The 26724-nt window shown below is 38.8% G+C and overlaps 1 protein-coding gene across 1 annotated transcript; it reads left to right on the forward strand.

Moving 5' to 3' along the window:
- Window positions 1–375: 375 nt before the first annotated feature.
- Window positions 376–10226, forward strand: LOC306878037 (vascular endothelial growth factor A-A-like; the record flags this gene model as incomplete). Its single annotated transcript, XM_079430132.1, has 6 exons — window positions 376–1020; window positions 2787–2829; window positions 6070–6266; window positions 6577–6653; window positions 6954–6986; window positions 10079–10226. The coding sequence occupies exons 1-6, from the start codon at window positions 955–957 to the stop codon at window positions 10224–10226; spliced, it is 564 nt and encodes a 187-aa protein (XP_079286258.1). The 5' UTR covers window positions 376–954.
- Between the last annotated feature and the right edge of the window lie 16498 nt (window positions 10227–26724).

Consider the following 26724-nt stretch of genomic DNA (forward strand, 5'->3'; position numbering starts at 1 on the left):
TTACATATGAATGTCCGTATGAAGTCGCTAAAGAAAGAACGACTAATGGTTAATTAGCATGAATCACCAATTATTAAGAGTCACATCCTTAAAGTAGCTACAAACTGGTCAAACCTGTACAAAACGAATTGGAAGATGTATGAGAAAATAGCCTAGTGGACCTAGTATAGGCTAAGGATTTAATACAGTTCAAATGCTTTCGTAAACATACCTATTTTTGTACTAGCCTATCTATGAAGATGAATAATCCACACGCAGTGGGAATAACGCACACTTTCCCTTCTGAAGCCTCTCGCATTGGAGCATCATCATTACGTAGACTCCTGTTGACCAATCAGCGCTCTCGCCGCCTGTGTGCCGATACTCTCAAGATCTGCAGCGATTGAGCACTAGAAGCGCAAAGTGACCAGAGCTCTCCATACCGCCAGATAACATCCACAACGAGCAGAAACCAAAGCAATAACGGAAATAAGACGAGGAAAGACGGAAACGTCTGCTGCAGCTGAACCAGGGATTGCCATCGGATCACTTTATACCAGAACATGTAGCGTCTTGCTCTTGATGATAAGCATAAGCGCAGAAGCCGTGCTCTGGCCCCTATAGAGGCTGCGCTTGGAAGTCTACGAAACTTTTTTTCTGTTTTGTTTTGGAATTAGATTTATTAAACGTCTGCTTTCCGTTATACTGTGGATTTTAGGAGGACCAATATAGTGTGGATTGTCTCCTTTTCTTTGTTATTCGTTTATTTCACTGTTATTGCTATTATTTATATTACGTTATATTTTCTGGAGGAGCGCTAACGTTGAAGAAGTTGATTTTAGTGGATTCGACGCAGGTGCTCCGGTCCTGAAGGGCAGAATGGAATTGTTACTTTGACCCACGTTATCATATTCAGCAGCTGCGCTTTTAATTGTTCTGAGAGACTCGCCGCGACACACCACTGGAATTACAACCATGAACTTTGTTGTTTATTCGATACAGTTATTTTTTGCGGCTCTCCTTCATCTGTCTGCTGTAAAGGTAAGGGGCTGTGCTGTGCTGGCTTTGAAATTGTGGAAGAATAAAGCCATTCATTTTGTATTAATGTGTAAACGGAGGTCAGATTACACTGATGAGGACATAATGCACTTGTCCAGTGCCATTACAGCATTTATACACCTGGTTACCTGAAGTTTCACCTGGAATTTCCTGCTTAAAATAATACTCAGGAATATTTATCTATCGATACTGCGTAGCCCGACCAGTTCCTATTCTGAGAAGTACAGAGATTGGACATAAATTAGTCAATGGGTTTGGTTAATATGCAAATGACTATAAAACAGACTACGTGCTGTAACGGGAGTATACGTGTATATGGGAGGCGTTCTGTAACAAATACAGACACAACATTGACTTTCTGCATTTTATTAGTGCTCGCGATACCTTAAGACTTGCAATACTGCAACCAGCTGCTCTCTCGGCGAGAATAATGACAAGATATTACCTGAACACCTTCGTTTCTTTATCTCCCGCCTAATTAATTCATTTAGGCTACTTGAATCGTGATATGGCAACACACGTATGTTTGATGTCGTGAAACACATTTGTATGAGTTAAACTGCCGTCGTTTGTTTGTTTGTCGTAATTGTCCTAATGTTGGGTGCAGAATATGAAAAATGTCTGCTTGGATATGAAGCAGATGGCCTGTGAGGCAAACCGGCGAGATTCTCACGCAACACCGAGAGCTGTTGCACCAGTCCACGCCACCTGCAGTAGCGCCCGATCACGCGCTCTCTCCCCAGCGAGACTAATCTGTAGGCGGGGGAACAATAGTCTGAGTTGTAGCAGCAGCTCTCCTTGAATGACAAATTAACTCCCTTACTAGGAATCTTTTAAAAAAAATGGAATTTCATCTTCTAAATTCTAAGAGATTATATACCCTGAAAAAAAAAAAAAAAAAAAAAAAAAATTCTGAAACTGCTTTCTGAAAGCATTCAAACTCCCTTACTTTGAAAGCCTCTCTGATTTTTATGGGTCCGGGGCCCACTAGAGGGCCTCAGCAAACTTCCAAGGGGACCATAGTGTGACTTAAAATACTTGTAACTTAATTTAGCTAAGTTCAAATTTGAAAAGGGTACAGTTGGGGTGTATTTGCGATTACAGGGCTGTGTACACACACTGGATCATAGTTAAGGTACTAATATGTCCTCTATGGGGGTTGATAAGATACAAATACCGATACCCATATTAAAGGGTACAGCGGGTGTAGCTTTGAGGTGACAAGCCCTATAAAGGTTTTCTCTGACATTGCCAATAAATTTACTTTTTTGATTTGTACCATCAACAGCTGTCGATTTTTACTGAAGGACATATGGTTCTCGAAACTAATGGAATCATGAAATCAACTGATGTTTATTATCTATTGAGACTGCAAGTTTATGTTAATTAGAAGCTTAGAAAACAAGCAACTTTTTCATCATTAGCTACAGAAGTGCCAGAGGAAATCTTTTAGCCTAAATATTGGCAGCTCTAAATATTTTCTTGGCCAATGGGAGTCAAAAAGGTTGAGAACGACTACTTTAAACCCCTAAGAGTCTAAAATCCTTACATATGCATCTAATTCTAGATTCTGACCATGTATAGAGTCAATAAAGTGCTTTTGGTTGTGTAAAACTTAATGAAATGTTCCCTTTTGAGAGTTTCCCAAGCATTACTATTGGTTTCTTTCAGTGGTGTATAACATAGGTCAGATTGAACTTGTTTTAGGTGTTCTGTGACTTACAATTGCCACTTTTCTGTCCTGACAGGCTGCCCACATACCCAAAGAAGGGATGAATAGCAAAAATGAGGGTAAGTCTCTTTATATGTGCAGTGTTCGTAAATGTTGCAGTGTGTGTGATAGAGCCCTGCACGGGCCTCAGATTTAGGCCCTAGCCCGGCCCAAGTCCGACAGCTTATCAGAATTACCGGCCCGAGTCCGACCCGAGTCCGTCTTTTTTTCCCCCTGAAAAAAGTTTATACTACTGTTTCGGCTATTAAAATAGTTCAGTTTTGTGTGTAATGGCAAAATTAATATATATATATATATATATATATTTTTTTTTTTATTAAGTTAATTTAGAAAAACGTTTGGAGCATTTTTGTTCATTAAATAGCCTATAAGTTTTTGTTTTTATAAAGTAACGACCAAGCGGCCAGCTGCAGATAGTGAGCTGATCATAGCTTATGTTTGATCAATTTAGCCTTCTCATATCATCACGACTTGCCTAAAATAAAATCTATAGATATACTAAAACAGTTCAAGTATATAACAATGTTTAAACGTTAAACCTGCGCTATAATAATAATGTGCTCTAGCCTATATGTAAGTTTGTGCGGAGAGTGGAAGCTAAAGCGCGCTCTGCAGGACATGGAGGCACCAGCAAACACTTGGATTGTTTTCAGTGGAAACAAATTAAAATAGCCTACGCTGTCTTTTTTTTTTTTTTTTTGATAAAGGTAAGAGTAATACATCATTCGGACCTGTATAGGGTCTACTTGTATTTGTGTGCACTCACAATACCAACAAAAGGTAGTTCTTTTATAAAACAAACATGATGCGCTTTCTGCCGTCTTCAACAGGAGCGCTTCACAAAAATGAACCGAAGCTGAGCGAATACATGCCTCACAGACATGATAAATATATCTATACAAAGCTTTAAATTATCACTTAACGATATAAAAAAATACGAAAACAAAAACTCTTTTATTATAATCTTAATCATAATCAATAAAGATGCATTTCTCTCTAAAGGCGCGTCTAATGAGGAGACGGCGATCAGCAACTTCATCCTTGCGACACAGACTCAGAAAACATTAGTTTATTAGTAAATAATTCAAATATCTCCTTACTATTTCCCGCAGACACATTCGTGGTTATGTTTGCTGGGGTTTTGCAGCAAGCTTTAGCCTATTGCGTGCATTTGAACGCAGAACTATTCATCTGCGCTGAAGTCACTTGAGCACCTGCTGCTGCTGCGGGACACTAAACACCATCGAGCTGCTCTCAGTCGCGGCACGGTCTCGTCTTGTTTCCACCAGCGCTGCAATTTTTTTCATCACTAATCGATAGATGTCTACAATATAAAAATAAGGAGAAACTATGTCTGAACTATGACGTGAACATTGGCCCGAAGCCCGGCCCTAGAGCTGTAAAAAAGTCGGGGCACGTCGGGCCCGGGCCGAGATGCAGGGCTCTAGTGTATGATATGAACATTTTTTGGAAATGGGGCTAAGAGTCCAGCACCACCTGGAGGAGGTATATGTAATGACATTCTCAAGGCAAAGATTAAACTGCGAATGGTTTTATCCCAGTTCTGAAGCAGGTAACAGGCCTACAGTACATAGCCCATCCAATACTGTATGTTTGCTGTTCTCTGTTGTTACGCAACACTCTCTCCTTACTAAATATCACTTACATAAATATTTGCATGGACACTCAAGATTAGCAGTCAGGGTATATTTCCCACCCTCATTAGGATCGTCAAAGTGAATAATTTATTCTACCCGCAAGCAACCTTGTGTGGAGTCATTGACCATGGCTGTGTTTGTTTATTAACAAAGATTGCGTGATTTATTCCTGATTTGCCCTCAAAGTCACAATTATTTGTTAGCAGTGGACCTGGTTGTTTGTATAGAGTCCCTGTTACGTTTCTGGGGGAACGTGTATTGTTATTTTTACGTCATTCACAATCTGCTTCCATTCATAAACACTTTCCCACAATGTAGAGCTCCTATGCTGGACGGTTTTGCTTTGCATTAAATGAACCTATTGAATCCTGGTTAGTAGTAGTCAGTCCGTTTATATTTGACTTTGCACTTTGCTAAATAAAGATATGAGATACAAACATCATGGCCATAAACAAAGAAGTGCCATGATAGGGCGCTGGGTGAAATGTGGCTGGTACCACCAACTAATTACTAGCAGTTACTGACTTTATCATGATCAGCATCATGAATACAGTTGTGTCTGGTTTTCTTGCATGGCTCTGGGGCACTGACAGATTCATGGGTGGCAGGGAGTGTCTCGCAGGGTGGGCTTCTCATGGAGGTCAGGTGTCTGCAGTGAAGTCTGGCGTCACACTGCCTGAGGTCACGCTTTTCCCTGGCAGTCTGTGGGTCATGAGGCACTGGGGTCAGAATGAATAATGGGAAGCCAGTTAAAGGAGGTGTACAGATTAGGGTGGACGTGCAAGTGGGGTGTGACATGCCTTTTTTGCCCACTTGGGAAAGTCAAGTCCCCAGTGAGCAGAACAGACCTGTGTTATGCCATGGATGTGACTTTAATGGTGGGCCTTGCTCAGGAAATATTAGTTTTTGTAAAGAATGGAAATGATTTACTCACTCTAATTTTATTCCAAACCCGTATGCTGTTATTGTGACCAAGTAACGCAAAAGGAGAAGAATCTTCTCGCCGCTCTTTTCACAGTTACCATGACTGCTGGCTATAAATTAAAACAAATTAGTGAAATAAAAATATAGTAACTTTACATGTAATCTTGAATAACATATTAAGGTTAAAAGTACTTTACATGTGGTTTAGTATGTTAGTTAAGACATCAACATAAGTGCACTTCTTTAAAGCACAACAAAAGATTAATAAAATGTACTTCAGATTTAAACTTTTAATGTGACGCTACTACATGTGCACTTTTTTAAAAGTGTACTTAAGAATGTTAAGGAACAGTCATGAAATTTGCCTTTAGTTACATTAATATTATGTCTAAATAAATACTTTTTAAAGATTTGTACATTACAAGTGCACATTAAATACAATTAAGTGCACTTCTTTTTCACAAGGGTCATGACTTCTGAAATAGCTTTTATGAGAGACAGACTCAGTCATGGTCATTATGAGCTGTCATTACATGGAAAAGAGCTGCATGAAGATACAGAAAAACATAACAGCATACAGGTTTAGAACGGTATGACGGTAAGTAAATAATGAGAGAACTTCATGTAAACTGTACCTTTAATTTGAAAAAAAAAGAAAAGTAAAGAAGACATCAGTAGCATGATAGTGACTGAACTCTCACTTTGCTTCCTCTTTAGTGATTCCCTTCATGGATGTGTTCAAAAAGAGTGCGTGTAAGACGCGAGAGATGCTGGTAGACATCATTCAGGAGTATCCTGATGAGATCGAGCACACCTACATCCCGTCCTGTGTGGTTCTCATGCGCTGCGCAGGCTGCTGCAACGACGAGGCGCTCGAGTGTGTCCCTACAGAGACCCGCAACGTCACCATGGAGGTGAGACTGGTTCAATCCAGTGCATGCAGTCCTTCACCCTGCTTCCTATGACTTCATGCTTGCCCAACATGGGGACAGTGAGGCGGTGTTAACTGGCATGTCAGCTATGTTGTTTACCGCTGCACACTGTGTTTACACACCGTTTATGTGGCTGAAGTTGCTCTTTGCTACAATTGAGGCCTGGTCTTATAATTTTTTCAACAGTGTGTAAAATAAAATTAAAATGACAAAGTACAATCATATAGTGCATGAATGCATGCTTACATACTAAATGTGATTTAAAATGTTCTTTTCTTGCAAATTCCTGTAGGTACTGCGAGTCAAACAACGCGTAACGCAGCATAATTTCCAACTGAGTTTCACAGAACACACCAAGTGTGAATGCAGGTACGTCTCTAAAACTGAGATTAAATGCATCTTCAAGAAATTGTCCATTATTCACTATTTATTCTGTTAGAGCACAACATCTTCAATAATTCAATACACATTAAGATATTTATCGGCATCTATGGTTACATGAAGAGCTTTTAACATCCATGAAAACTTTTCATTGGACAAAAGCTTCTTTATAGTGGAAAAAGTATCTTTAGATTATTAAATTGTCCAAAAAATATTTATTTTGAGTGAACTGTTCCCTTTACATCATGAAAATTGAATTAAACATCTGTTGCATCTCTCTTTTTTTAGGCAAAAGGTAGAAGTCAAATCAAAGAAAGAAAAGTAAGTTGAGTTTTATTTTTATATTATTATTATTTCCTATGTCAAGCTTTTGGGTGATTTTAAGATAACAGATCTTTCTGAAATGGTCAATTCTTCCATTTTTCAACTTTGTGGGACATTGTGGGATTTGGTTAAGATTCATATGTTGACAGTGTGGACGGTTCTAGATGGTGCAGGGCGTTTCTAAACACACGGCTAAAAATTGCAATGACTGGGTTGATTGAACGCCGATGAGAAGCAGCCAGCTGGACACTTTGTTAGCAGTTAGCACTTAGCAGTGAGACTATTAGCAGTAAAGCTCAAGTGATGTAGTATATCTCTCGCTGCACGCCTGGACTGACCAATCAAATTGAGAGCATAACATACATTTAGGACTGCGTTCCAGTTGGAGCTAGTTGTTCAGACTTGATTAGTCAGTGGGTCAGTGTTTATATTATGCACATGACTCACAGTAAGTGCAGCTTCAGCAGTCTTTACTGTCTGTATGTGAGTGGAGCGAATGACAGCTGAGATGATGTGGGTGAGAAATGAAAGCGTGCATATCTTCATCATTGCCAGATTCACGCTGCTTGCTTTGTCACAACTGATGCATCCCATTTGCTTATTGTTTAACACTAGTGTTAGGGTGTTTCACAAGAATTTTGCCATGTGTGAGAGCACTCTAAATGAACTCAGATGTCCGCAGCGCCAGTACAGTTCACTTTGTAAACACACAGTACTGTGAGTTTACTTTATTTGCACTTAAATGTAATTCCAAATATAATGTTCCAGGAAATCCAGCTCACAGCATCTGTCCCTGTTTAAAAAATAAATATTATAAGTAATATATATGTCAATCTGCAGCCCTTAAATTAATCTTAAACTTATTTTATTTCAGCTTAATAAAACTTAATAAAAACTCATATAGAAATATACAAAAGAGCCAAAGCATTAAAAATGTATTACTTCAACCAAAATTAAATCTAGATCAAAATATTATCAGAAATTATACAAGTATATAAATGATACTACAATGACCCTGTCGAGTCCTTCAGCGCTCCCTCTAAAGGATCAGTATCGCACACTGAGTACCAAAAGTTCACAAGCATTGTCCTTGCATAAACGAGTACATATTAAGTATAACAAAACCATGTTATTCATTAAGATGCTCAATAATTGTTTGCTAATTTTGTCGCAAATATGTTGTGAGAATACATTACATCGCCCAGTTTACTACTGCAACCGTCATGAGTCCCGCAGCACGCCTCAACACACCCTCAACCCCGTTTACCCTCAACAAAGCTGATAAAGTGAAACACTTGACTGTTCTCACACCCATACAGTCAAATCAGCTTTGACTAAATGATACAACAGCCGGATCCCTCCTAATCCTCAGGCGCAAATTCAAGACTCACTGCTTTCAACAGGACTTAATTATGACACAACACCCAAAACAAAACCTGCTTTTCCTTTTATTTGTGTTCGATGTCTTTTTATAGCTGGTGCATCTCTATTTCTGGCAGATAACCATTCATAATTTAATGCTTCCCATCTGCTGAACATGGCAGAATCATAAAGAAATAGTAATTATGCAAGTCATTTTGGATAAAAGCATGTGCTTGGGGCAGTCGTGGCCTAATGGATAGAGAGTTGGACTTATAACCTGAAGGTTGTGGGTTCGAGTCTCAGGTCCGGCAGGGATTGTAGGGGGGGGGGAGGGAATAACCAACACTCTCTCCACCCTCAATACCACGACTGAGGTGAGACCCTTGAGCAAGGCACTGGACCCCCAACTGCACATTTTTTAAAATGTTCGAATAATATGCCTTCAAGTGTGGTAAATCTAATTTTAGATGAACAAGTCGAGTGTTGAGCTGGTCAGGTGTCGGCCAGGCCTCTCTGAGGTTTTTCATCCCATGCTGCTTGTGTTAAAGCCTGGATTGCTCCATATATATCTCTGCTATATCTAGCTCTGACCTGCCGATAACGAAGTCTTTTATAGGATTGTTTCAGTTTATCTTTTGGGGTGAGTCTCTGGTGCTTTTTGGCAGCTGTAAGATGGGGTCTGTGAAGACCACCCGGTGCTCTCCTCACACCGCAGTTGCTCAAGTCTGACCCTTGCCTGCTTCCCCACACTAATCATAGCAACAAGTTTTCTGTCGTTAAACCACTTTTATTTTTAGCCTTTTAAATAGTAGGTGATCCTCCATTGTTGGTTACCTTGAGCTGTTTCACAAACCTCATTTAGTGCTATTGTGTGTTAAAGGGAGAGTTCTCCTAAAATGAGGCTCACCCTCAACTTGTATGAATTTCTTTCTTCTGATGAACTCAAAAGAAGATTGCCAAAGTCAAAGGGGACCAGCAACTGTTTGGTTAACTTAATTTATTCAAGTCAAAATATGATTTAATATTGATGAATCAACCTAAATAGATTAATTTATACCAATAAATCCTCATTTTATGAGTAAATACCTCTTGAAGGTAACAATTGCAGTGTATATAACAGAAATATCAGATCAAATATTCTGAAAAAAAGTCGGTAGGTTCAGGTCAGGGAATGTTCCCGGTTTAATTGGATGAGTGGCGGCCGTGTGCGTTTCTGCACCTATAGGTTAATGCGAGCGTACAGAGATGGATGGGGTTAGCTGAGAGGGCTAAATGAAATCCGTTGGTCATGGGGCTAAGCGCCAGCTCTCTGCATGCCGTCTCTCTCAGCACGTAGGCAGGCGCTCACGCGGGGGGCGGGGAGCCCAGCGACTCTCGCTTCTGATTCACAAGCTCAAGTTCAGCTCCTTGTACTTTCGATCCTTACCTCTAAGCTCCTCAAACACACACACACATGCTACGGCTCAGTTCCTTCAGCTGCATATTTGGACTGTAGAGTCTGCCGTTGATTCCTCATGAGGACTGTCCTCTGCTGCTCGCTTTAATTGCTAGCAGGTTGTTAAATTATTTAAAAATATATATAAAAAGTCTTCTAAAACGTTGTTTTTTTTTTTTTTTGTATCAAATTGGTATTTTTGACATCCCTAGTGCTGATTGATCTTTCTCAGCATGACTGTCCGCAGCTTCATTTAGATGTCCTTTTCTTGCGTTATTTTCCTGTTTTGCAGAAAACCCAGAGTGGGGAGGGTTAAAAGCCGAAAGAGAGCGAGAGAGGGAGATTCGGGCGATCTCAGCGCCTCGGCTCACCTGCGCTCAAGCAGTATTTTGCTCTCAGTCATTGGCTTTATTTCAGGGCAGCTTGTTTGCTCTTTGTAATCTCAATTGTCCTGTCGGCTTAAAGCCCCAGTCTGCATTTATTTGTACTCTAATTCACACTGTTGGCCCACGGCCCGCAAAGAGGAAAGTAACCAAAGGTAAATAAACAGAGGTTGCATGGCTGTCTCTGTCATTATCGTACTAATGTGCCACCACAGCTGGGATGACACCATGCTCATGTGATCCCTCACCTGTATTTCGGCCCCTTTGATGTTTCTGAGAAAAGCAGTTGAATTTCTCTCCTGTAGATGGGCTTGTCTTTACTGCACTGAAAACAGTCATTTATTTAAAGTGCATTTTTATTATTGGTCTAATTGAAAATCCAGTTTAATCCTCTTTTGTTCAGGTCAAGGCAAATAACACTCCTCATAGAAAAATAAAAATAAATAAAAGAAACAATAAAAATTGTATTTTGTGTATGTTGATGTGCAGAACACATACTATTTTTTTTTCATTTTTATTAATTTCATTTATTTTTTGGCGCATAAAAGAAAAGTATGATGCATATTTTAAAACAACATCACTATAAAAAATAAGGTCTTTCAAAGTTGCCTTTATATTAACTAAACTAAATGAAACATTGACTAACAAAATGTTTTTAGTTTTACTGTAAGTGAAAATTTTACTTTCACATTACAGCTGGTTTTGATTTTATGTTTTTATTATATTGACCTACATTAAATGACATTTTGGCTTATGTCTAAAGAAAATATATTGATTAAGTACGGTATGGTCATTATAATAAATACAATTTTTACTTTGTGTTTTGTCTTTGGGAAAATATTCATATTAAACCAAAATGTAAGGTTTGAACCAAACCAAAAAAAATAATAAATTTTTACACAATTATTACACAATTAAAAAAAGTCAAATTTCAGAACAGATAATGTATCTATGAAATTGTTTTAGTTCAAAACTTGTGCTTCTGTGTCAAGTTTCTATTGAACAAACCACTTTAGCAGACATTGCTTCATCCTGCTTTCATTCGTGTATGTGAATGTGTGTATGTGAATGCACTTGTCTGTCAGTCCAATAACTGTTCCTGTCTGATTTCAATGTTGCAGCTATTCACTGTCTCATGTATGCTCACTGATGGATGAATGAATGAAGTCATTATTCGCTCTCATCACACACAATCTGCCACTAATGCTACCCATCTTCAAAACAAAGCAAAAAATGACCCACATTTCTGCAATGAATGGAGGTAGTGAGTGATGACGAGGTGCATGAGTGTGTGTGTGTCTCCAGCTCTCTGGCCAAATCACTAGTGCTTAGATGTCTCTCTGTCTCTCCCTTCTGCTTCCCTTGCAGCCACTGTGAGCCTTGCTCAGAGAGAAGAAAGCGCTTGTATGTGCAGGACCCCCTCACCTGTAAATGCTCCTGCAAATTCACACAATTGCAATGCAAGTCCAGACAACTTGAGTTAAACGAAAGAACTTGCAGGTTTGTTTATGAACTGTCACCACGTGCAACATGCATCTTCTCATCCAGTCCCATATGAAGATCTGAAATGTGCATGCAGCATATAGCGCTTATTGCATTTTACCTTCTATACTGTATATGCATGGTGACGTAGTGTGCGTGTGTGTATGTGGTGTATTGCAGTGAGACATTTGATGTCTGAATCTGGTGCATTACTGCTGCGCACTAATAGTGACATCATGTTTTGGTGTTGAGCATAGAAGTGGTTAATAGTGTACATAAACTGAATTTGCTGGTATTCTGTCAGCAAGCAACATGATTTTGTGTTTTTGAGTAAACAGGCAGGGATGCTGCATATGTGTGTGCGTTTGTGAAGTGCAACTCACATATCCTGCTCTCAGTAATTCCTTTTTTTATCTTGTCATTTAATGTTCATAATAGGTCAGAATTAAATTTGGTATTACTGATTTTGCCATTACGTGCAAAATTATGTTTCATGTTTCAGATAGCTAATATGAGATCTTGTTGAATTATATATGTGAATATGTGTCCATGCTGTTTGCTTCTCATCAACTGTCCCACTAATTTAAACTGTGTGATCGTATGTTAGCATTCTGTATATGTTGTATCCTGATTGAAATTTTTTACCCCATTCAAAATTCCAACAACTGAACATTTTTACATAACCACTATACAGATAAACAATGTTTTTGATCAAACTGCCAGAAATATAAAATTACTGAATTTAGTTTGCGCTTAAGTATTAAGTGCTCTTAATTGTACTGAATATTCACTTGTAGTGTAGGCTACTTCAAATCTTAAAAGCATATACAAAACTGTTCTTGCTGATAATCTAATATTAATTAAATAAAAGGCCGCTTAAGTGAATTAAAGCGAAGGACTATCATGACTGTTTCATAACATACTTAAGTATACTTTTAAAAAGTAATGACAAATTTTAAGTTTTAAAAATAATTGTTTTACTTTTTTAAATAAGTACAGTTATTTTTATGTGATGACTAACACACTAAAGCACTGAAAAGTACTTGATTATAATTTTATACAGTGTCTTATTCAGTTGCTATTACTTAAAGTTAATATATTTTAAATGTATAAATGTGTAATTAGAGATTCAACATAAATGACATTAAAATATATTTTAGTTTACCATAGATGCTTGTGCACTTTAATTATACAACTACATATAAAGATATACTTAAGTCCTACTTAAGTGGATCAAAAAAATCCTTGTAATGTTCAAATAACTGCAATTTAAACTTAAATTTAGCATGCAATTAAATGTCATAAAACATTACGTCACACTTATAGTACATTCTTTGAAAGAAAAAATATATATATATGAGTTATTTATTTATTTAGTTTTTCCAAAGAATATACTATAAGTGTGAAATGTAATGTTTTATGATTTCAATGTGAGCACTACTTTTCTACTGTAAACACAGTAGTGTGGGAAAAGAGGCTTAACTCTGATTGGTTGGGTGGCTAAAAAACACAGATCAATAAGCGCATAGGCTTTTCCTGACATATATTGCCACACATTTCAAGCAGATCTCTAACCAGCCCATTGTTCTCTTTCAGATGTGAAAAGCCGAGATGATGAGCGCTGGGCAGAACAATGAATGAAGGAAATTTATTTTATGGCACAGCACTTTTTAAACCTGAGGATGCATTCCCTGGACGAACTGCAAACACTAGCCTGAACGAAAGACAGAATGAAACGAGGGCAGGAGATACCATCCCGATGTAAATTTTTAAGATATTAATATATGAATATATAGAATATCTATTATATATATTAAATGACAATGTGTGTCGCTGCTATCACCTACAAGTAAACGAAGACGCTGCTTGGCGTGTGAATGGGATATATTTCTGTGTCACTGCACCTGGGCCTGTGATTGGACAGAACTCGGGATCTAGAACTAGGATCCCGCTGTGGATTCATATTTAAAGACTCGCATCGAATGTCCAAGACTTCACTGACAGGTGCAAACGACAGCCTCCAACCCTTTCCATGAAGAGTTACAGACTGTCAATCAAAGGAGAGGAAGTGACATAATAACGATTCTTTCCGGAATGTTCGGAACAGTGGGTCCAGGCACGGGATACAAATGCGGAACTCTTTCTGTGATGTCACTCTCACTAGGGAGAAGTCTTAGTCACCCTGTACTGACTAACATCCAATAGGACTTGGTGTGATAATACTAAAGGGATATTACAAATATGTACATATGGAGATAAAAAAACATGTGACAAAATGCAAATCGATTCTGACTTTTGCTGAGGAACAGACTCGTTCCATTCACCGCAGTAGTAAAAGATAACTCAAATATGTATGTTTGTAACGTTTTCCAAAGAGAATATTGCACACGACTTTAGGAACTGTTCATTACCACACAATAGCTGTGTATACATATCTAATATCCCTTTGTGTAGTTCACTACATCTAATTTATAATGTTAGAATATGTTCAGTATTCTGTGTATTTAATTTGATCTATTTATATGCAGTGTTACTGTTGATATTTCTTTTATTTGTTTCCTATCGACATTGTCACCAAACTGAAAAACTGTGGATGGCTTTATAGAACAAAAGACAAAAGAGAAACAAACACTTCAACATTCCTGAAAGCGCCGTTTTTTTAGTTTATTGTAACGTTTTTGTATGAGCGATCAGTTTGGTGGAGATATGAGGCCTGCAGACGAGGTTTTATGATCGAAAAACAAACATTCTCTTTGTGTGAAAGTGCCAGAAATTATTTTTTGTTTGTTTGTTTGTTTGTTTGCCATGTACAGCCACATTTTCAGTATATTTTCACAGTAATATATTTATTGGTGCCGTTAAATATTAACATCCTTTTGTGTTTTTAGTATAACTATTAAACATTTATTTTCAAATGATATTGTTTTTTATTAAAGCAAAAATGGATTTCTGTTTGGGGTGTGTGCTGTTCTTGTCAGTCAAACAGTTTACAGTTGCATGCACTGACTTTATTTCCAAAATGTTGGTACATTTATAAAAGAAATAATAAATTATGCACATGTGCACTCACTGTAGGACAAAGCAACTGCAAATGACACAAGTCAAGGTGCTGTAAAATAATAAAAATGATGCCTACTGTCACACATTCCATAAAAAATATTTTATGAAACACTTTCAGATGTATAAAACAAAAAGAAAAGAAAAAGAAGGAAATACTAGGGTAAAATACATGGAAACTGCATAACAATCATCACTGTGTGTGCTCACATCATCATTTTTTTCTCAAAGATCTGTGAAGAATTACCATCATTTACACAGCCTCATGTCATTCTGATCTTGTTCTGTTTTCTTTATTCTATAAAAACTAGCTTCTCTTTTCCATATAAAAATAGTGGATGGTTATTTATGCTTCCAAGCTCCAACAAGCACCAAAAAGTCATACTGACTCATACTCTTTATATCTTCCGAAGCCTTTTGATAAGTTTGTGTGAGGGGGAAAAATTCTGATGTCATTTCTTTTAAAAAATAAATGAATGATGTAGCATGTGCTGTAGAATAAAACCATGTGTTAACCATATTTCAAACATTTAACAAAAATAAGTCTTTAAATCATTAAAGACCAGGCCATTAAATATACAATATGTCAATATGTAGACATACAAAAGAAGAATGAAATTTATAGAAAGAGGACCATGATTTTTCTGCATTGAATACCAAACTATTGATCCAGACAGCACAAAAATGAAACTGAGAATAAACTGAATCCCAAGGTTAATTACACAAGCTTGTTAGATAATAAGACTTTAAAGATCAATTTACTCATTAAACATCCTTATGAAGGTTAATAATATAGATTACAGCACCTTTTACACTCGCCATGTGACTGATTCAAAATTCAAAACTGATCAGGATTATGAGCACTGCTTTGTGTCCTTGACCTTTGGTTGTGTCTAATGAATGTGAGGAGATTCAAACCAACGTTCACCAACAGAAAGCTCTGAGAAGCTGTGTTGTTTGGCTTTTAAATCAATAGTTTACCCCAAAATAGATTTTTTTTTCCAACCCTAAAAATTTCTGTGAATAACATTTTTTATTTCTTTGAAATAAAATATTTTCCAGAATGGCAAAGCTTCTTTTCACCACACAAGAAAAGTGTATATTGATTTATAGTGCCAAAAGAACAACAAAACACCATTCAAGTACAATACATTCTGAGCCCTCTGAAATCATATTTCAGAAAAAAATAGTTTTTGGTTTCGGTAATTTATTTTATTTTTTAGGTTGAGCTGTAGGTGATGTTCTTTCATCCATGCCGAGATGTCCGCCAGGCAGCCTGAGATCCGTGCAGCTACCGTTGGGTCATCTGGTTGAAAAGAGAGATAGAGCTGTGTGTCATCGGCGTAGCAGTGATAGGAGAAGCCATGTGCATGTATGATGGGACCCAGCGATGTAGTGTATGTGGAGAAGAGGAGGGGTCCAAGAACCGATCCCTGAGGAACTCCAGTGACCAGTTGATGTGGTTTGGATACCTCCCCTCCCCAGGCCACCCTGAAAGATCTACCGGTGAGATAGGATTCAAACCAGCGAAGTGGAATCCCAGTGATGCCCAGTGATGAGAGGGTAGACAGGAGAATCTGATGATTGACAGTGTCAAAAGCAGCAGAAAGATCCAGCAGAATGAGGACTGATGATTTGGAATCGGCCTTTGCAATTCGCAGGGCTTCAGTGACTGAGAGTAGCGCAGTCTGCTGTGGGGAAGATGCCTGTGAGGAGAGATGTGTTGATAATGTGTGTGAGTGCCGGTAAGGGTGTGGGAGAGATTGTTTGGAAAAGATGTGAGGGGATTGGGTCGAGAGGACATGTTGTAGGATGGCTGGAGAGGAGAAGTTTGGATACTTCTGCCTCGGTGAGGGGACAGAAGGAGAAGATGGGAGTTAGAGCATTGGATGTGGTTGATTGGAGGTCCTGTGGAGTTGAGAACTGGTTACTGATTGTTCTAGATTTGTCTGTGAAAAAAGAGGCAAAGTCATCATCGGTTATCAAACTGGTGGGAGGTGGAGGAGGGGGACAGAGGAGAGAATTAAATGTACTGAAGAGATTACGCATGTCTGGAGCGCTGTTGATCTTGTTGTGGAAATGTGAGGATTTGGCAGTGTGGACTTCAGTAGAGAAAGATGAAAGCAAAGATTGATACCTACTCAGGTCCGATGGATCGTTTGATTTGCGCCATTTTCTCTCTGCCACTCTGAGTTTGGTCCGATTCTCACGAAGAACATCGGATAACCAGGGGTTAGAAGGGGCAGCCCGTGCTGGCCTGGAGGAGAGAGGACAGATGTCGTCTAGACAAGAGGTTAAGGTAGAGCATAAAGTGTCAGTGGCTGCATTCACATCCAGAGACGAGAAATGGGTAGGCGAGGGAAGAGAGGAGGATACTACAGAGGAAAGAAGGGAGGGGGAAAGGGAGTGTAGGTTGCGTCTGAAAGTAACCGGTAAGGGAGATGGTGGCACCTGGGTAGCAAAATGTAAAGTAAATGTAATGAAGAAATGGTCAGAGATATGTAGTGGTTGTACCAGAATGTTATCTGTAGAACAATTGCGTGTGTAAATTAAGTCGAGTTGGTTGCCTGATTTGTGCGTGCTAGTAGTGGTGAGGCGTTTGAGATCAACTGAAGCTAGGAGTGACTGGAAGTCTGTAGCATAAGGCCTGTCTAGGTGAATGTTGAAATCGACTAAGAGTGACTAAGACTAAGAGTGGAGTGCCATTCTCCATGAAAGTGGACAGCAGTCCACTCAACCGTCCAGCTCATCTAGGAAGGTTGGTAGAATTTGGCCAGGGAGACGATAGATTACCACAATCTGGAGTCTTATAGGAGATGTTACAGTAACGGCATGAGATTCGAATGAGTTGAGATTGCCTAGGGGAGAGTGGGTAGAGTATTTCCAATTGTTAGAAATGAGCAAACCAGTGCCCCCACCCTGGCCAACTTGCCTAGGGGTGTGAGAGAAAGAGAAATTGTGAGAGAGAGCAGCTGGGGTTGCCGAGTCTTCTGGACGAATCCAGGTCTCAGTCAAGCCCAAGATGCTGAGTGTGGAATGTAAGGAAAAAGCAGAAATGAAGTCAGCTTTGTTGACAGCTGACTGGCAATTCCAAAGACCTACAGAGAAAGAAAGAGGTGCAGTGGAAGATGTAGAGATAGGGCGCAGGTTAGCAGGGTTACGTAACCTTCTGCGTGTGTTTTTAGAGCGAGGTTGAGAGAGAACCGGAATGGTTTGGAAACACATAATAGACGTGGAAGGATAGAGGATAGGAAAGTGTGAGGGAAGATAAAAACGATACTTAAGTGTGTGCTCGGTGTCGTTGCTCGGTCAAAGTCGCGCAGGAAAAAGTTGTCTGACTTTACACTCGTTGGTTTTCACACGAGGAGGCTAAACGCTTCCGCTCTGACATCAAATAAATACAGTCTAAGAAACTAGAGTGAAAACAGCTGTGGCCGGCTTCTGATCAGCCCAGCCAATAAGGTAAATGAAAATCAACGAAAATGCAGAGTAGAAATAGGTAGGAAACAAACTATTCCTTCCTAGCAGCAAGTAAATAATTTAAACAACAGAACTGCACCTCAGTCCTCGGGCACTCTGGCTCCACTTTAGACACTCGTCGCTGTGGCTTCGCCTTGGTCTCCTGTGCCAGAGATGTCACTCAAGTCCATCGGCTCTCCATCTGCGCCCTGGGATCCATCGGCTCCTTCTCCATCGGTCGTCTCTCGGATGTCTTCGGCCACATCTTCCTTCCTCCGTTGACTTTGCCGTTGACTATTGTCATGGCTGAGCTCTGACCTCCTGGCCATTCCTCCTGTCATATCTGCTTCACCCATTGGCTCCTCCCTGGTCTCCTCCATCTGTCTGCCTACCTGTTTTCACCATCCCTTCTCCAGCCCTCCCTAATCTTGGCTTCACAGGGCAGGGGGCATAGTGTCACAGACTTTAAATAATTTTTTGTCTTATTTTCAATTTTATTTGACATTGTAGAGTTTGTTTTATTAGTTCCTGTTGTCCTTTGTTCTAGTTTCCCACTACGTAATAGGTGTCAAGACTACTCATTTGATTGTCACAGGTGTTTGTCATTATTTCCCTCATTTGCCCTTTATTTGAGTTGTTGGTTGTTGTTTGTGTTTAAGTACACACTGTTGCACCTGTTTGTTCCTTATTTAATAAACCACACTTGTATTTTTAACTGGCTTTCATCTTCTTCATCTTTGGACCTTCCTTGACAGTGGCAGGAAACAAGCTTCCATACATTTTTGCTTAAAAGTCAATGAAAAATTCTCAATCTAGTGCACGTTATATGGACTTTTATATGTTCGTTTTATAGTTTGGCATTTTAAATCATCTGCTTTGATGATAATATGGGGTCATAATGTCATTATGGTGATTAAATTTTAATTTATCTCGTTTTGTGATACAACATTATCTTTTCTTTGCCAGCGAACCTGAGATCCAGAGGCATCTCTGCTATTGTTGTCTCTTTATTTAAGTGTCTGTGGCCAGGTTACACAAAACGCTGCACCGAATGTGGCCACTGACTCAGCAAATAACACAATTCAACCCAGAGGATCCGCAGACAGACAAAGGTTTGCTCTTTAGTAAGCAATACATAGTTGCGGCGTTCAGTTGTAACAGTCATGTCTCTGGAGGCAGCGAGCGCCTGACGGGTGAGAGATTAAATGCTCCCTAAACAGCCCTTGTGTAAACCTGTCTGTTGTAACCACGAACCCTACACCCCATGCAATGTCTAAGAAAGTAAGCCAGCAATATTAAATCCTGAAAATGGCTTCAGTCTCGTAACCGATTATTTTTCAACTAGATGTTGAATGTGTACCAAGTGAATTAAAAGTGTCGCTTCAGGAGTCCATCTGAGATTTCCCAGTCCACACGTTGTCACCAGAGCAACGTGCCTGCGATCAGGTATTCTGCTGTGGAAACTGCCCTCACAAGGATCCAGCGTACGTCATCCAGTCACCTGCTCTGAAAGTGTAGCTCAGCCATCCTCTAGAGTCACTGTGAGTGTATGTGTGTGTGTGTGTGAGAGAGAGAGAGAAACTGTTCTCTCATGCTGCTAGGAAGGACTGACCTATATTTAGCTGCATAGGAAATATACCAAGTCATCTGTCATCTGATCTAAAGCAGAACACAGACAAAGATAAAGGTCTTTTTCTTTATATCACTCGTTCACACTATTTTTCTAAATTAGAGAGGTAGTACTTCAGAATAATTAATCCAGACCCAGATCCATGCCACTTCTGTCATCGTTACCCTGTAACCCTTTTATTTTTATAGTAAAATGAACAATTGCATAAATTATGCATAATGGCCTCACCATTAAAGAAAAACGAATAATTTTTGGAACTATAATGTTTTGTTTGTCAGTATAGGTATGATTTTAAAAGGTCAACTCTGTTACCATAATTTTGTGTACAGTAGTTATACTACTGTAAAGCTGATTCTAAGAACATTTTTCATGACATAACTTGTCAAATAAAAAATTAAATGGTCAACCCTGTTACATTTATGAAAGCAAAGCTGAATTTTCAGGATCATTACTTGGTCTTCAGTGTCATATGATCTTCAGAAATCCTTCTGATATGCTGATTTGCTTCTCAAGAAAGATTTTTGATTATAATCAATGTTGAAAACAGTTGTGCTGCTTCATATTTTTGTGGAAAATGTGATATAGTTTTTTGATGATGAAATAAAAATTATTTCTTAAAATTTTTAAGAGCAATGTGATTAAGTTCCAAGAGATATTAAAATGTATTAGAATAATCTGTTTTATTTTGATTCAGATTAATTTATTTACACTTAAAAACATTTATTTTTTACAAAATGTTATAATAACATTTTAGTCACTGGCTGACTCACTGAATGAATAGCTAGCACTGAGTGATAGAATAATAAATACAGTACATTTTTCCCTTTTCCCATTTATCAGACTTTGGAGTAGATTGAGTAACTGTTGCTCGTGATACTGTACATGCTTGAGTAATTATTGGAGCGTAAAGTCAGTGCTTAAGCAAACAATGCTGGTGTCACATTTTCCTGTCTGGAGGGCAGTTCAGACCAGCACTGACTGGAGACGATGGACTGAATCCAGATCATATATCAGCCGCTGACAATAGACACTGAAGGTTAAGAGTGACTTTATTCTTCCCTATATGTCTGACAAGTCTTATGAAATTCTATTATCTCTAGATCTTTATGACTTCTGTGTAGGGAAGGGAAAAAATGTAAATGAAAGTTATAAGTTTATGTGGGGCATTCGTGGCCTAATGGATAGAGAGTTGGACTTGTAACCCGAAGGTTGTGGGTTCGAGTCTCAGGTCCGGCAGTGATTGTAGGTGGGGGAGTGAATAACCAACACTCTCTCCACCTTCAATACCCCCAACTGCTCCCCGGACACCGCAGAATTGGCTGCCCACTGCTCCGGGTGTGTGTTCACTACTGTGGATGGGTTAAATGCAGAGCACAAATTCATAGTATGGGTCACCATACTTGGCCACACACCACTTCCCTTTCCCCCCTTTCCTTTATAGAATACATTTTGTTAAATAAAATTTGTTTCAATTATGACTTTAAAGACAACTAATTATTTATTATTATTATTAGTAGTAGTAGTATATAATAAAATAAATCAATTCATGGCATTTTAAAATACAGTTTTATAAAACACAACTAAGAAATTTAGACAGCATGGCTGTAATAAACATCTCAAATAGCACTAAACTTAATTTCCCGAGGATAAACAATGTTTTAATCAGTGACTAAATTACCCTTTAATTGACCCTAAAAAACTAAACAAAACACAACAATGGTATTGTCATGGTAGTGTCCAAAAACAATGTCATGTACACAAAAGGCTGGTTTCTATGCATGTTGTCTATACATGCTTTTTGTTATTTTGACTGGTTAAGTAGCACGTGAGAGGAATCAAACCGATTGATTTTCCGGGTGGCTGGCACACACACACTCACACACACACACACATACACAGGCAGACAGACAGAGTGTTTTGTGGATAAGGGAATCAACATGAATGACCTAATGTGGGGGTTGAGCAGTGATTTTAATAGGATCCTGTTGTAAACCTGCCTGTTTCCCTGCCGATAAGACCCATGTATGGAACACTTTTAAAGACATCTCGCCCCTTTTTCAACCTGTCAAACACATTTTGTAGGATTGGGCAAAACATTTATCCAACACATTGCATATTTTTTTTTATAAAAAATAGACTAAATTTCACTCTACTGATTATCTAATGAGTACTAATAAAAATCTGAATATTCCATAATCCCATAAATTAATTCATAATATAGTTAATTCATATAGGCTACATTCACAACATCATTCAAAAGTTTGGCGTCTATACGTTTTTTTGTTTGTTTAATATATTTTTGAAAGACGTCTCTCATATGCTCCCCAAGGTTGCATTTATTTAATCAAAAAGAGAGTAGAGGCTTGGATTAATCTGCAGCACTAGTGTTTTATTTACAAAAATAAAAACAAACAATAAATAAATCTGGAGCATGGGATCCGGAGAATGCTAAAAAAAAAAAAAAAGGGGGTGCTGGGGGAGCAGGGGGCCACTATGGTCAGTGGAGAAAGGAGGCCAAGGAGTCCTGAGCTCGAAAAGATGATTCCTTCAACCACGGTTGATTCAGAGACTGTGATTGTGCCAGTGGTGACCGAGGACTGGGGAGAGCCAGCTGAGCAGGAGGACAATAGCTGCTTTTCCACTGTCAGACCAATGCAAGCCAGTGCTTTCAATGGGTGGGCGGGGCTAATAGCCTCGGACCTGTAGCACCGAGCCCAAAATAATTCTGCGTTTCCACTGTTGGGCAAGATGCTCCGCAGCGCTTCACTAAAACCCGCCCTTTACATGCCTCTCTGGAACAAAGTCACACAATCCTATTATTTCACCAACAAAGACAAGTTATCAGCAAACGAATTAGAAATAAATCACTTTAGCTAGCGCAATCAGAAAACTAACATGATAAATGCTGTTTACTTAATGATTTAAATCCAAAATCTTTGATGTTTTACCAGTTTTACAATAAGAAGTGATACATTGATCTTAATGAATTAATTTGTCAGGATTGAAAATTAGTCAGAAATAAAGTAGTATTTAAGATGACACTTATTCAGTCGCGTCTGTTTCTGTTTATTCGTAGTCACAGTACACATCACAGTTAGAAAGAATGATACTTTCTATAATTTTCTATAATAATAAAAATATGACCTGAGTAGCAGAGGGAGCTCCCAACAAAAACAATTATTATGATATATTTTATGACATAGGCCTATGTGGAGCTAAATATGAACATCAGACAGTCAGGTATAAAGAGACGAGAATTAATGACAGATAAAATATATTACTAAATAAATACACAATTGTGATAGCCTATATGATTTGTCTGATTTCTTCAAGCAGTCGTTTTTACCATGTTTACTATGGTAATGGCTAGTGTTAGGGTGGCCTTTGCATCGCTTATAAATATTTCTGCTTTGTATGGTGATCATAATCCACATCGGATCTCAAACAGAATTTATTTCAAACACTCGCTGCTGTCGGAAAGTGAGTTTTGAGCTAAGATTATATGAAAAGTCTTTAATGCTGATGTTACAGCTGTTGACTATATTAAATAGTCTACGGCACTGACATACTCCAGACACGGCGAAACTCCGCCTTTGTTCATAGCCACTCCTTAAGCCCGAGCTGGCCCGCTTTGGCCAGTTTTCGGCAGGCCAAAAATCCCTGGCTTTTGGCCCAGAGGAAGCCCTGAATAGGCACGATCAAACCCCAGAAGTGACAGTGGAAACGCGACTGGCAAGCACTAGCATGCCCGCTTTTGTCCCAACAGTGGAAATGCAGCTATGAGGATCTAAGGGGCTGCACAGAAACAGATGAAGCAGGAAGGAGTTGAGAGTGGGCTGGGGACTGGTTCTGTGGAAACAGGTGAATCAGTAACTCCTCCAATGGTAGTTCTGAGGCAGACACGGCAGCAAGCTCTGGCTCCGGGTTGGACATGGCGGCAAGCTCTAGTCTAGCAAGCTCCATAATTCAGTGGACTCTGGCTCCAGGATTGATTTTGCTTTGACTTGTGATCTGTAGCAGGCTCTGGGTCTGTTGTGGCTGGAGACATCCTAGACCTGCCCTCTGCAAGCAAGACCTCAAAGCTGCATCAAGCCATGTTGCAACTTCCCACAACTCTCCCGACTACCACTGAGTCAGAATAACATTTTTGGTGTTCCTCTTCAACCCGGAAAAGCTCAATCACATCTCCAATGCCACTGAACTGTTGAACCATCAAGGCTTTCATCCGAGCATGCATCCGGACGCTCGATACAAGTATCATACATTTAAATAAACTAAACAGCAGTATTGTTTAGTTTTAGTAGTAAGCTGTACATCCCTATTCCATGACTCCTTTTCCATAGCTTCATTCCCTAATTTCTATAATGGTTTCATTCATTCACTTTTACTTCCCTTTCTACCCATGTACTGTATATATGTGTGATGTGTGTATATGTTTGTTTATACTAGTTATTTATTAGTGTTTTAGTTAATAAAGCTTTTGTGCATGCTTTCATGAGTTTCTGTGGTGCTGTAAGAAAGTTATTTTCTGTGGCCATGAAAATAACATTTCTTAGAGTTGATATAAAATTACACTGAATGTTCGCTGGACAAACAGGTTAGTTGACTGTAATATTCATTATGCTACAATTACTTCTGGCAGCTAATATACAGGTATGGTAAATAATTGTATTCAATTATAATTATTTATATGATCTCCATTTTGGGCTAATTAGTTACAACTATGTAGAGTGTGTGTTGGTCAACTGCGTGGGGATGAAACAATATCAAAATCTCACGATACGATAATATAATGATATGAAGTCCATGATACAATATTTATTTCGATATTTAAAAAAAAAAAAAGACAAATGAAGAATTGGAAAAAAATAATAATTTTGTACATTTTGTAAATTATTCTATCTAATGCACTTTGAGAGTTCAAAATTAAGAGCTCCAACCCATGTTCTTAAAGGGGTCATCGGATGCCCATTTTACACAAGTTGATATGATTCTTTAGGGTCTTAATGAAAACAAGCGGATAACTTGCTGTTGTAGACGTACATAGTCAATGCGCTCAAAGATTCACAGACCATTCCAAAAATGGCGGATGGCTTACGTATCGCGGCCCATTGAAACAGTCGATAATGAGGCATCTAGGTATATATATAGACGCATTTAGATCGGGGATCGGCGCATTCACTTCAAAGCGAAAGTAACATTTATTCTTTGCATCTTCAGCGGCTCAGATGTCGGGAGTAAATGATGACTGCTATATTCATTATTACATCCAACAACTAAACACTTCAATCGCTTAATCTAAGACATCTTGTCTTTCCCTGCACCAGAGTCGGTCGGACTGTTTACAGCTCAATCAGGGCGGGTCTAAGGTAAGACGGACTTGTCAATCAACTATCGTTGGAGGGCCTGTACAGAACTACGTCATTCTAACAGGAACCTCAGAACAGCCTGATTTGAGAAATGGTATTTTAAAATAGGGATATTAAAAAAACCACTGCGTGCATTTTTATTATTATAGGATGGATAATCCTATAATAATTCCAACACACATTTATGTTCAAACAACTTGTAAAGTGAATTTTGCATCCGATGACCCCTTTAACTAAGAAAACTTAAGTCAGAAAAAAAGTCAATCGACTTGTACCTGAACTTTAAAGGGGACTCAACCCTCTATTTATTTTTGAAAGACTGTCTCAGTCTAAATTACATTCGCACAGGTGTTTTAGGAAGCCAAACAAATAATAATAATAATAATATATAATAATATCACGGCTAATCTAGTGATAAGCTGTAATCATCTGCCGTGAAAATAAAGATAACTGCATTCGCAAACACGTACTAAACTCACAGCATGTGCAATAAACGAGTTCACTGCATTCATTCACTGTGAACAGAGCTGTTCTGAAGCGCGGAAAAAAAACGGATCACGAGCTGATCGCCTGAAGGAAGTGTGCGCTTCTGAGCCGTATTGTGCTTTCGGTTTTATTTCGTTTGACAAATACTGTGCCAAAGCATGATATCCTAAAACCCAACTTTAAAGAACTTTTATGTTAGAATAAGTTTAAATATATTTTAAAAACTACACTTTTTGCCCAGAAAACCTATCGCTTTATATCGTCATGTGACCACAATAATATTGAGACAGTTTTGCTATTGCGATATCACGATATTGATAATATCGTTACATCCCTACAACTGGCTTGGCCTTAAACTTCACGGTCCCAATCTCCGACTCCACCTCAAGCCTCCGAGCCCATGACTCCACCTTGGCCTATCAACCCATTGGCTCGACCTTGGCCTTTTGTTCCCTGGGCTCTACCATCGGTCCTCATCCCTCAGGCTCTGTCATCTCCCTCAGTCCTCTAACCCTCTGGCTCTGCCAGGTTCCTCCTTCCCTTCGGCTCTACCTTTGTCCTCGCTCCCACTGGCTTCTCCTCTGTGAGCTAATCCATGGTCTTGGCGAGGCTGCAGCTACACCTTCCTTGCTTTGCCTCGGTTAGTGCATGTTTCCTTTGTCCCTGTTCATATGATGTTGTAGTTACTCATTTGTTAATTGATTAACCCCACCTGTTCCTTGTTTTGTTTTTTTTCCCTTGTCCTTTCCCTTAAACCTTTCCCTTAGTGTATTCATAGCCCTCACTTTAAGATGTTCTTTGTTTGTTCTCATCTGTGTTATGTAGGGTTGCTCTATCTCCTGAGTTATTTTTGTTTTCAGCATGTTTCTTTTTTGGATTATTATTTTAAATAAAGTTACTACTACAAATGTGTCCTGCCTCTATTCTCCTATCCTGCAACCAGTGTTGTGCTGCTTAAAATGTTTGTGAAAACTATGATATATTTTCTTGAGTATAACATAGAAAGTTAATAGAAAGAACGTCATATCAGAAAGACAGACTGTTCACAAGTTTCTCCCCAGAATCATGTCTA

Source organism: Barbus barbus, assembly GCF_936440315.1.
Source record: "Barbus barbus genome assembly, chromosome: 12".
NCBI classification, from domain to species: domain Eukaryota; kingdom Metazoa; phylum Chordata; class Actinopteri; order Cypriniformes; family Cyprinidae; genus Barbus; species Barbus barbus.